A 12630-nucleotide genomic window follows, 5' to 3' on the forward strand; every position below is an offset into this window, starting at 1 on the left:
CGTAGGTCCTCCTTTCCATCAGATTACAGCAGCCACAGAACTGGGCATGGACTCCATGAGCTCCCTGAAATACAGTGTAGATAGCGTACCCCATGCCTCCTGAATAATGGTCCACGATTCCCCAATATTTGACGGTGGTGGAACCCTACCATTGATGGCACGTTGAATTGCACCTCACGTGTTTTATTGGGATCAAATGCAGCAAACGAGGAGTCCAACTCATGATACTAATCTTGGGAATGCTCTTCCAGCCATAATCTGGTGGCCCATCCCAGTGAGTGAATGCGTGACAACAATGGGTGCAAATGCTCCGTATGATGGTTACGTAGCATCCACCGCCCAGTGATGTCAGCAGATGTATCAAGGGTCCTAATGCATGCCAGATAAAATAGGAATGTAATACCTACCAGTAATTCCTTTTCTCGTAGTCCGTAGTGGATACTGGGGAATAGTAGATTACCATGGGGTATAGATCGGGTCCATTGGAGCCTGGCACTTTAAGAAATCATTAGTGTGTGCTGGCTCCTCCCCTCTATGCCCCTCCTAGCAGACTCAGTCTAGGAAAAATGTGCCCGAGGAGACGGACATACTTTGAGAGAAGGCTATAAACACAAAAAGCGGTGAGGTAACGAACCAACACACAACAATAACAAACATAGCAGAGCTAACCAAAACAGAGGAAAGCCACGCTAACTGTAAGGATAGCAACGCTAACCAAACATGGAACAGGGACAGCAACAGAAGACCCAACCAAGAACACTTACACCCAGGTAAGCAGGAAACGAAGCACTGAGGCGGGCGCCCAATGGGGGTAATTCCAAGTTGATCGCAGCAGGAAATTTTTTAGCAGTTGGGCAAAACCATGTGCACTGCAGGGGAGGCAGATATAACATGTGCAGAGAGAGTTAGATTTGGGTGGGTTATTTTGTTTCTGTTCAGGGTAAATACTGGCTGCTTTATTTTTACACTGCAAATTAGATTGCAGATTGAACACGCCCCACCCAAATCTATCTCTCTCTGCAATTGTTATATCTGCCTCCAACTGCAGTGCACATGGTTTTGCCCAGTTGCTAAAAAATGTCCTGCTGCGATCAACTTGGAATTACCCCCAATATCCACTACGGACTACGAGAAAAGGAATTACCAGTAGGTATTAAATTCCTATTTTCCCTTAACGTCCTAGTCGATACTAGGGAATAGTATATTACAATGGGGACGTCCCAAAGCTCCCAGAACGGGTGGGGTAGTGCTGAGACCCCTGCAAAACCGCCTTACCCCACTGAAGGTCATACTTGGCCAAGGTGTAGAACCTATAAAACTTTACAAACGTATTTTGAACCAGACCAAGGAGCTGCACGGCACAACGGTAAGGCTGAGACACCCCGAGCAGCCGCCCAGGAAGAACCCACCGACCTAGTGGAGTGGGCCTGGATAGTACTCGGCAGCAGCAGAGCACCGAAGTATAGGCTTGTTGAATAGTCGATTTGAGCCAATGAGCAATAGATTGCTTGCAGGCAGGGCGACCAATTTTAGCAGCATCATAAAAAGGACAAAAAGCGAGTCAGACTTCCTGTGACGAGCAGTCCTTCTGATGTAAATCCTCAAAGCCCTCACCACATACAGGGACTTTGGAGCAACGGAGGTGTCAGACAACACTGGAACCATAATTGGCTGATTTACATGAAAGGCAGACACTACCTTTGGCAAAAACTGTGGACGAGTTCTGAGCTCCACCCTATCCTCATGAAATATCAAGTACGGGCTCTTATAGGATAAGGCCCCCAATTCTGAGACACCTCTTGTATAGGTTAAAGCCAGCAACACGACTGTCTTCCACATTAGATATTTCAAGTCTACCCTATGCAAGGGTTCAAACCAGTCCGAATGGAGAAAAGTCAAGACCACATTGAGATCCCACGGGAGGGACAAAGGGAGGCTGAATGTGCATAACCCCCTTTAGAAAGGTCTGTACTTCAGGAAGTACCGCCAGTTGTTTCTGGAAGCAGATAGAGAGAGCCGAAATTTGAACTTTGATAGAGCCTAATCGTAGGCCCTTATCCACGCCTGCTTGCAGGAACAGTAGAAAACAGCCCAGACGAAATTCCACAGGGGAATATTTTCTACCCTCGCACCAATAAACATATTTCTTCCAAATCCGGTGGTAATATTTGGAAGTAACCACCTTACGGGACTGGATCATAGTTGAAACAACCTTGGATGGGAGACCCTTTCTGGTTAAAATCTTCCTCTCAACGTCCAAGCCGTCAAATGTAGCCGCTGTAAATCTGGATAGACAAATTTTCCTTGTTGAAGAACGTCCTTGAGAAGCGGCAGAGGCCAGGGTTCCTCCAGAGACAAGGTCAGGAGGTCCGCATACCAGGCCCGTCGAGGCCAATCCGGGGCAATTAGAATTGCCTGAAATCTTTCCTTTTTGAGTTTATTTAGAACTCTTGGAATGAGAGGAATTGGAGGACACAGGTACATGATCGAAACATCTGAGGGTGAAGGCCCCATTCCCCCGGATGGAGGTCATGCCTGATTAGGAAGTCCGCTTCCCTGTTGTCCACTCCTGGAATGTAAATGGCTGAGATGGCCCTTGCATTGGCTTCTGCCCAGAGGAGTATTCTTGACATCTCTCGCATTGCGGCCCTGCTTCTTGTTCCTCCTTGTCGGTTGATGTACGCTACTGCCGTGGCGTTGTCCTAATGCACCTGGATGGCCTGATTCCGAAGGAGGTATGAGGCCTGTAGGAGAGCAATGTAAATCGCTCTGAGTTCCAGGATGTTGGAAGAGCAGATTCCTGACACGACCATGTCCCCTGGAACCGCGCTCCTTGGGTCAGAGCCGCCCAACCCCGGAGGCTGGCATCAGTCGTTAACAGAGTCCAAGACTGGGTATTGAAACTCCGACCCGCCACAAGGTGGGAGACTTGTAGCCACCAATAGTAAGGATATCCTTGCTTTTGGCAACAGGGTTATATGCTGATGCATGTGCAGGTGAGATCCCGACCATTTGTCCAACAAATCCAGTTGAAATGGCCATGCATGCAACCTACCGTACTATATTGCCTCGTAGGAGGCCACCATCTTGCCCTGCAAGCGAATGCAAAGATGAATTGAGATCCTGCATGGTTTCAGTACCAAACGGACCATAGACTGAATAGTCAAAGCCTTGTCCATTGGAAGGTAAACCTTCTGAGACACCGTATCCAGGATCATTCCCAGGAACGGAATTCTCTGAGACGGTTCCAGGTGAGATTTCTGGAAATTGAGGCTCCATCCGTGGTCCGTAAGCAGACGAGTAGTCAAGTCGATGCTGTGCAGCAGCTGTTCCCGAGATACCACCTTTATCTGGAGATCGTCCAGGTACGGAATTATGTTGACACCCATCATGTGCAATTGTAGAATCATCTCTGCCATGACTTTCGTGAATACCCTTGGGGCTGTGGAGAGACCAAAGGGTAAGGCCTGAAACTGGAAATGTTGGTCCAGTACACCGAACCGGAGGAACGCTTGGTGAGGGGGCCATATTGGGATATGCAGGTACGCATCCTTGATATCCAGGGACACTAGAAACCCCCCCTCCTCCAGACTTGATATCATTGCTTAGTGATTCCATCTTGAATTTGAACACTCGAAAAGAAGGGTTCAGGGATTTGAGGTTCAAGATCGACCGTATAGAGCCGTCCGGTGTCGGGACAACAAAGAGACTTGAGTAAAACCACTTTGTGTGCAGCGGCGGAGGTACTGGAACAGTAACTCCTGTAGAAAGCAGTTTTTGCACCACCTCCTGTAAGAAAACTCTTGCTACAGGTGAAGCTGACCTGAAGAATCTGAGAGGAGGGAGTTCCTGGAATTCCAGCCGCTATCCTTGGGATATGAGGTCCCTCACCCAAGGATCCCGGCAGGACTCTGCCCATATGTGGGCGAAGTGTTGAAGGCAAGCACCTACCTGAAAGTCGCCTTGTTACTGGGGCCAACCGTCACGTGGAGGGCTTTGTGGAAGAGGATCCTGAGGCCTGGTCTGCAGATCCAGCAGCTGCTGGTGTACGGGACTTAACGCGAGTTCCTCTAGCAGCATTGGAGGCACCTCTGGCCTTGCCTCTGAATCTTGCCACCTGAAAGGACCGCAGAGAGGGCCCAGGATAGGGATAGTCTAGCTGGTTGCGTAGCAGACGGCCGGTATGTAGATTTACCGGAGATATCCACTTGTTCAGTTCTTCCCCGAACAAGGCATCGCCTGTAAAAGGAAGGTTCTCAACCCCTTTCTTGGAATCAGCATCCGATGACCCATGTCGCAGCCACTGGGCTTTGCGAGTCGATACCGCCATAGCCGTGGTACAGCCGTTAATAATACTAAGTTCCTTAACAGCCTCACTCAAAGTTTGCAGCATCTTGAATATGTTGTAGTAATGTAACTATCCCATCCTGAGGTAGTGTATCCTCAATGCTGCTGCCCGGCTCATCTTCCTCACCAAACGCACTACCTCCACCTCCCCTCTCCTACAAGCCCTTCACTGGCTTCCCTTCCTTTCAGAATCCATTTCAAGCTTCTCACTCTCACTTACAAAGCACTCACCCACTCCTCTCCCATCTACATCTCTGACCTTATCTCCCTTTACTCTCCCACCCGTACTCTTCCCTCCGCTACTGCACGCCGACTCTCCTGCCTACTGATTAATTCCTCCCACTTTTATCTCCCAAGATTTTTCACGTGCTGCACCACTTCTCTGGAATTCTTTACCTCTCCCCCTCAGACTCTCCACCTCTCTACAAAACTTCAAACGGGCTCTTAAGACCCATTTCTTTACCAAACCCAGCCAAATCTCATCCTAACCCTCTGTTCCACGCTCTCTATGTACCCCATGTGTGACACCCCTGTCTGTCTACCCCTCCCCTTAGAATGTAAGCTCTCACGAGCAGGGCCCTCTTCCCTCATGTGCTTATCCTTTTCTTACTTTAATAATCCTCAACTGCCCAAATCACGCAGTTTTTTGGCCACCTGGAACTTGTCTCTATGTCATTTACTGGTGTAGTTATGCTTAGTTACCCTGTACTTGTCCTATATTGTCTTCAACTGTAAGTCACTGTTTTCCTGTTTTGATTATGTTCATATGTACTCTGTAATTGGGCGCTGCGGAACCCTTGTGGCGCCATATAAAGGATAATAATAATAACCCTTTCAGAATCTTATCAGACCATTTTACCATGGCTCTAGAAATCCAGCTGCACACTATGGTAAAGCATTGAGGTATGCCCGCTGCAGTATAAATTGATTTAAGAGTGGTCTCAATTTTGCAATCAGCTGGGTCTTTGAGAGAAATGGCCCCAGGTACATGAAGTACAATTTTACATGACAGCCTGGACACAGACGTATCCACTGTTGGAGGGTTTGCCCACATTTTCCTATCCTCTGTAGGGAAAGGAAAGGAATTTAGTACCCATTTAGGGGTAATACATTTTTTGTCAGGATATATCCATGCTGCCTTAGCCAGGGAATCTAATTCCTTAGAAACCGGGAAGGTTGCAGAGGACTTTGGTTTCACATTAAAAAACAATTCCTCTACTGGTTCCGTTTCCTTATCTGGGATACTGAGGACCTCTCTAATAGCATAAATGAGAGCTTCATCACCTGGGGACAGGGAATCATCCTCGTCCACCTCTTCATTTCCCTCATCTAATTCTGGTAATTCAGAATCAGACTGCAATCATAGGCGTGCGCAGCACATTTTATTAGGGGGTGCACCGTCAGAGGGGTGTGTGTAGCGCCGCAATATAAAATATCCACCCTTGTACCAATCCTAATAAAGCAGATACATTGTCAGATGTTGTGGTGTGTACCAAACAAACACCCCTGATGGCACTCACTGCAATCACAGTCAGCATGGTCTGGTTCCTTGTCTCTTTCCCCTGCAAGCTGCAGCAGCTTACTTACAAGTCAGTTACTCACTGACAGTCGCAGACTAGTACTGCTGCTGCTGGAAAAATGAGTGACGTGTCAATGCTGCTGCCGTCCGCCTGCCAGTATTGAATTTGTCTTTCTAAGAGGAACGCTGGCTGCATGCTGATCCTCATCAGTGGCATAGCATAGAAGGAGAGAGGTGGGCATGTGGCGGGTGGGCATGCAAGCAGCATGACGTAATCACATCACGCTGTTTTTGAACATTGAGGTGGAGCTGGGAGTTTGAAAGCCGGTGGCAGTGGCACCCTTGATTAACCCAGGCATCCGGTCAGTAATGCAGTCCTGACAGGGTGCAGTGCAGAGGGGACAGTAATCAGCCTGCTTGACGATCACTGCATCAGGAATGTGAGATCGGGGTGCCGGACATTAGGGGGTGCCTGTGCGCACCAGGCACCCCCATGCGCACACCTATGACTGCAATATCTGTGGGAGTGCGCGTTTATGAGAGACCACCAGGGGGGGCCGAGGAGCCTGTCTGTGGTCTGCAGCAGCTAACATGAACGTGTCCATAGATTGTTTCAGGGTTTTCCTTTCTTGCTTAGCCATAGCTAACTCTGAATTTATATGATTAAATGATTTGATCCACTCAGGTTCCTGCAAATACTACCCTGTGAGGGTACAGAGCATTGGGTACACATTAGGGACCCCTGTGAGGAAGGTGTAAACCTAGCCTTGCATGAAGTACACACAGACTTATTATCAGACATGCCTTAGCAGAAATCACAGAGCAGTATTATAGAGACAACACACTTATTCCAGACTACCCTGCATGGAGTGACACAGAGAGGAATGGGAGCAGCACACAATACCTCAGACAGAGCAGTGCCTCGCTGGGTGTCTCTTATGTGTAATTTACCTCACAGAGGTATAACCGCTGACTATGTGCTCCCCCCTCACTATAACCCCCTGGTACCATACAATTGGTGAGTCAGTGGGTCCTGTGGAGGAGCAGTCTCCGCATGCAGCCTTTACACAGCACCAGAAGCAGGAAATGGCGCCTTTTAGCCTCTGGTCCCGCTCTCAGGCAAGCCCCGCCCCCTTAATGGCGTGCGCCCCCTCTATGTTATTTATACTGGCTTCTCCATGTATTTGTAAAAAGAGAGTGCGCACCCCCTTATACATGTATAATGCCAGTGTGGGTACACAGCAGGCACCGCGGCCTATAGCCGGGTGATCGCTGTCCCTTCATGCCGCCATTTGCACCAGGGACTCACTAACCGGGACCCAGGTGTCTGTACTCACCGCACTGCGTCTGCTTCGGCATCTGTTAGCGGTGGCGGTATGCTGCCGGCGTGGAATCACACCCTGGGGTATGAGAAACAATCACCTCAGGAGATCAGTGTCCTGTCAGCGGGGATAGGAACCATTAACTCTGAGGAGGTTGGATCGGTACCCCCACTAAGTCCCACACGCAGAATGCAACCGGCTCCTCGGGCACATTTCCTAAACTGAGTCTGGTAGGAGGGGCATAGAGGGGAGGAGCCAGCACACACTAATGATTTCTTCAAGTGCCAGGCTCCAATGGACCCGATCTATACCCCATGGTAATATACTATGCCCCAGTATTCACTAGGTCGTTGGAGAACACACCCTACACCAGAACATATACACTGCTACCCTGGACTGTTCCATGGGGGTCATTCCGAGTTGTTCGCTCGCAAGCTGCTATTAGTAGCTTTGCACACGCTAAGCCGCCGCCTACTGGGAGTGAATCTTAGCTTCTTAAAATTGCGAACGAAAGATTTGCAATATTGCAATAAGACATCTCTGTGCAGTTTCTGAGTAACTCGAGACTTACTCTGCCAGTGCGATCAGTTCAGTGCTTGTCGTTCCTGGTTTGACGTCACAAACACACCCAGCGTTCGCCCAGACACTCCTCCTTTTCTCCAGTCACTCCCGCGTTTTTCCCAGAAACGGTAGCGTTTTTTCACACACACCTATAAAACGGCCAGTTTCCGCCCAGAAACACCCACTTCCTGTCAATCACATTACCATCACTAGAACGAGGAAAAAACCGTGAGTAAAATTCCTAACTGCATAGCAAATTTACTTGGCGCAGTCGCAGTGCGGACATTGCGCATGCGCACTAAGCGGAAAATCGCTGCGATGCGAAGAAATTTACCGAGCGAACAACTCGGAATGACCCCCCATGTTGGCACACGTGGTACATTGCCTTGGGGGGAGGTTTTCTCAGAACGCATAATCATCCATTTACCCGAAACAGTTGGAATCGCGACTATTCGGACCAGGCTACACATTTCCAGTCGTTTTGCGTCCAGTGCAATAGGCTCAGTAATATGACCCTGGAGAACCGCCGGCTCCTGTACTCCATAGGAGAAAGGGAACGTTTAACTGAGCACTGATGTTACTTATGGCACCAGCATTAAATGTTGCCGTCATCTGACGACGGTCGGATGTTACAATACACGCCAGATGATGTGCGAAACTTTGTATGATCATGGACACTCCAGACGCCTTCCCTGATGTTGTAGTCAAGGAAATTGTCGCAGGTGAAAAAAAAACTAGTTTTTTGTTGTTGATTTCCGACCCCTCTTTCTGGCACCTGCTATCAAGCCTTGCTCCATCTGCCTCTGTTTAATGCGGGGGTGTGAGGACATGTACTGGGAACAGAAGACACTGTCTCAGTTTTTCTGGCACAATATATTTATACATTCTGTACACGTTCTGCGTGAGCCCCTGCGTTACCGGCTTCGAGCACACCGGTCTATGAGCACCTGGGCACGTATTGCACTATTTGTTGTTGCATTATAAATGGACGCTCCCAGCCACCCACGCGTTCTACCATAACGCAGCAGCTCGTCTACCTGGAAGCCTCCGTTGCCAGTGAGCATTTCGGCGGCAGTAGCGGTAAAGCAGACACACATGTAATACCCTGCCATGTTAGGCATGACGTGTGATGCGCTACAGAATATGTACATCTGATTACACAGGCCGATAATTCCCAGCAGCCTCAGCAGCAGCTCCGAAGGTCTGCAATCAGATAGTCGCCGCCTACGGGGAAGGGGGGTGTATTTTCGCCGTGCAAGCGTGCGATCCTATGTGTACGCCGAGCTGCACAAACTGATTTTGTGCAGTCTCTGCTCAGCCCAAAACTCACTCTTCCTGTGCGATTGTTTCCTCCTGATCGGGGCCGGAGCCGGTGTCAGACACCCTACCTGAAAATGCTTGAACCCGCCTGCGTTTTTCCGGATACTCCCTGTACACTGTCAGTTGCCACCCACATACGGCCTCTTCCTGTCAATCACTTTGCAAACGCACCGTCCCGTCGCTAGGCGCTGATGCCTGTTGCGCGACACACCGGCGCATTGTGGTGCATACACAGCTCGGATCTGATTGCCCGCTCTGCGAAAACGCACAGCGCCGATCAGATCTGAATTAGGCCTTATACCTTAACGAGGGCTGTGCTTCACGTGGAAACTGCAGCACCATATTAAGAGAAAGCCGAGTGGACTTTGATATCCATAAGACATCTGGGCTCTTCAGTCGTCTCAGGAGTCAGACAGATATTAGGAGTCACTAACAGTTACTGAACCCTTAGTAATCCCAGGATTTAGGAGGTAGTCAGCCGTCTGCGAGAGAGACATACCTGCTAGCCAGAAACTATCCCTTCCGCTGGTGTGCTACTCCAAAGGAACAGTCATGGTGCCTAGTCAGCCCGAGCCCCCAATTTATAGGGAATAGCAGCGAGACTAGGCGTTATATTTCAGTATCATCTAGCCACCCTGATAAAACAGGGAGCATTTGATGGTTTAGCGCCTTATGATACGTTCTCATACAAATTGCCCTCTTACAGTGAACTGTAATCCGTGCTTCAAGAGGAACGGCGCCCGGAGTTCCTAAAATATTTAGATATACAGTGACGTAAGGGAGAACAGGTTCTATTCACACATCCTCCACCGCTACCATGAACGAGTCCACATATGAACCAAGCTGCCGGTATATAGTTGAGGAGCAGGCAGTATATCCGGTAAGAACACAGGGAGCCAGAGGAGGCGGCACATGACAGATTACACCCTGAGGCTCCAAAACGCGTCAGATTCTGAGATGATTGGGTAATTTATTCTTGCTTTGGGGGATCGGCAGTGTGTCCTCTATTACAGGGGGGGCTGATACTATGTATGTGATCACTGACACCCCCTCCCCCTCCCTTCCTACCTCCAGATTGGGTTCTTCAAGCGCCAGTATAAGGAGATGCTGGAAAACCCCGCAGACGAGCGCGCAGGAAACGCAGAGGCCGCTGAGGGGGCGGAGGCCGGCGGAGATCCGGAGTGATGACCAGAAGATGATTCTTCCATACAAAATGTCTCTTTATTGTCTATTATTCAGTTAGATGCAAAAATAAGCTTTATATCCCCATACAGGGGGAGATGTTACATATATATAAATATATAGATACTATCAGGGAAGCGGGGGTCTGATTGGTCAGTGTGAAGCACTGGGCTGGGTTAAAGATGGCGGTCAATAAAAGATCCTATACATGTGGATAATTAACGAGGCTACAGAGTTCTATTCTGCATCAAACAATAAGGACAGAGGGGAGTTATCACCTAAATGTGTACAGCACAAACATACACCCGCTCTGCTGTTCCTGTACATGCATACACGCTCCTCTGCTATTCCTGTACTCCCCCCCCCCCCCCCCCCACACACAGACAGCACTAATATTCCTGTACAGACCCACCCACACAGCTCTACTGCTCCTGTACATGTCCCCGCACCTCTGCTATTCTAGTATTACCCATACACCCCTCTGCTATTCTGTACTGGCGCCCACACACACATAAATACACAGCTCTGCTGTTCCTGTACATGCATACACCCGCTCTGCTGTTCCTGTACATGCATACACCCACTCTGCTGTTCCTGTACATGCATACACCCCCCTGCTGTTCCTGTACATGCATACACGCTCCTCTGCTATTCCTGTACATGCATACACCCGCTCTGCTGTTCCTGTACATGTATACACCCGCTCTGCTGTTCCTGTACATGCATACACCCGCTCTGCTGTTCCTGTACATGCATACACCCACTCTGCTGTTCCTGTACATGCATACACCCGCTCTGCTGTTCCTGTACATGCATACACGCTCCTCTGCTATTCCTGTACTCCCCCCCCCCCCCCCCCCCCCACACACAGACAGCACTAATATTCCTGTACAGACCCACCAACACAGCTCTACTGCTCCTGTACATGTCCCCGCACCTCTGCTATTCTAGTATTACCCATACACCCCTCTGCTATTCTGTACTGGCGCCCACACACACACAAATACACCGCTCTGCTGTTCCTGTACATGCATACACCCGCTCTACTGCTCCTGTACATGCCCCCGCACCTCTGCTATTCTTGTATTGCCCATACACCCCTCTGCTATTCCTGTACTGCCCCCCCACACACACAGAGCTCTGCTATTTCTGTACAATGCACACATACATACTTGCCCTGCTATTCCTGTACAGCCCCCATACACGCTGTCCTCCCTATTCCAGTGCAGCCCCCACATAAACAACTGTGCCGTGCACATACACACTGCACTACTATTCCTGTACTGTCCATGCACAAGCCTGTCACTACAGCCCGCTTGTAGAGACAGGACTATCACCATCTGCATACCGCCGTCCTCTGTGTAACGTCACTGCAGCCCACCCCTCTATGGACATACACCCCCCCCTCCCCCGGTTTCCAGTGGTCCCTGTGTTACCGCTATACTGTACATAACACTACACCAGGCCTCGCTGCAGCCTGAATTCAGTCCCATACATTGTATATACAGCATTCCCCCCGCGCTGTACGATGGAAGAACACACAATCACGCCGCTCTCACACCGCAGTCCGCTTCTCCAGGCCGGGCCTCAGCAGCAGCGCTTCACGTGCGGCTTCTTCTTGGTCTTGCTGATGGTGACCACCTCGCTCGGCCGCAGCCTGGCCTGGCTTTCCTTCTTCATCCTCAGGACCAGACGTGTGACAGACAGGAACATCTGAGGGCAACACACATGAGTCAGACTACAGCGGCACCTACCCCGCACTCAGGCTCTCCGGTCCATGTAACGAGGCAGCAGCCGGGGCACACCGCCGGCTCTACAGGATGGGGCCCAAGGACAGAGCCTGAGGGACATTGGTTAGAAGTAAGCTTGCCATGCAATCCCTTTACACTGGGGCACGTATGAATTACACAGGGTCTGTGGCTGGCTGACTTCATGCCTGTATGTCACCTGGTGGTAATCAGCCACAGAACCTGTGTAATCCCTGAGCGGCCCGGATTAAAGGAATAGTATTGGTGAGCCTATGTATAAGGAACAGAAATGGATCACACAGAAAAAAATAGGATTTTAATACCTACCGGTAAATCCTTTTCTCTTAGTCCGTAGGGGATGCTGGGGACTCCAAAAGGACCATGGGGTATAGACGGGATCCGCAGGAGACATGGGCACTTTCAGACTTTAAATGGGGGTGAACTGGCTCCTCCCTCTATGCCCCTCCCCCAGACTCCAATTATAGGAACTGTGCCCAGGAGAGACGGACAATTCGAGGAAAAGGATTTTGTTAAACTAAGGGTGAGATACATACCAGCTCACACCACACCGTACAACATGACCTGTAACTACAACCAGTTAACAGCGTGAATCAAAACAATCAGCAACAGG

At 49.7% G+C, this 12630-nt stretch overlaps 1 protein-coding gene and 1 long non-coding RNA gene across 2 annotated transcripts in view; one reads left to right on the forward strand and one right to left on the reverse strand.

The window, feature by feature from the left end:
• Positions 1–10273, forward strand: part of LOC134945906 (integrin alpha-M-like) — a 163832-nt gene extending 153559 nt beyond the window's left edge. The window contains exon 28 of the mRNA XM_063935463.1: positions 10144–10273. Within this exon, the coding sequence (XP_063791533.1) occupies positions 10144–10254 (111 nt within the window). The 3' untranslated portion in view covers positions 10255–10273. The remainder of the gene's footprint in view (positions 1–10143) is intronic.
• On the reverse strand, positions 10269–12390 carry LOC134945907 (uncharacterized). Its single transcript, XR_010182156.1, has 2 exons — positions 11261–12390; positions 10269–11072 (listed from the first exon to the last, which is right to left on the reverse strand). It is a non-coding gene; the product is annotated as an uncharacterized LOC134945907 (long non-coding RNA).
• Positions 12391–12630: the final 240 nt, after the last annotated feature.

Source organism: Pseudophryne corroboree, chromosome 7 (genome assembly GCF_028390025.1).
Source record: "Pseudophryne corroboree isolate aPseCor3 chromosome 7, aPseCor3.hap2, whole genome shotgun sequence".
Taxonomy (NCBI): Eukaryota; Metazoa; Chordata; class Amphibia; order Anura; family Myobatrachidae; genus Pseudophryne; species Pseudophryne corroboree.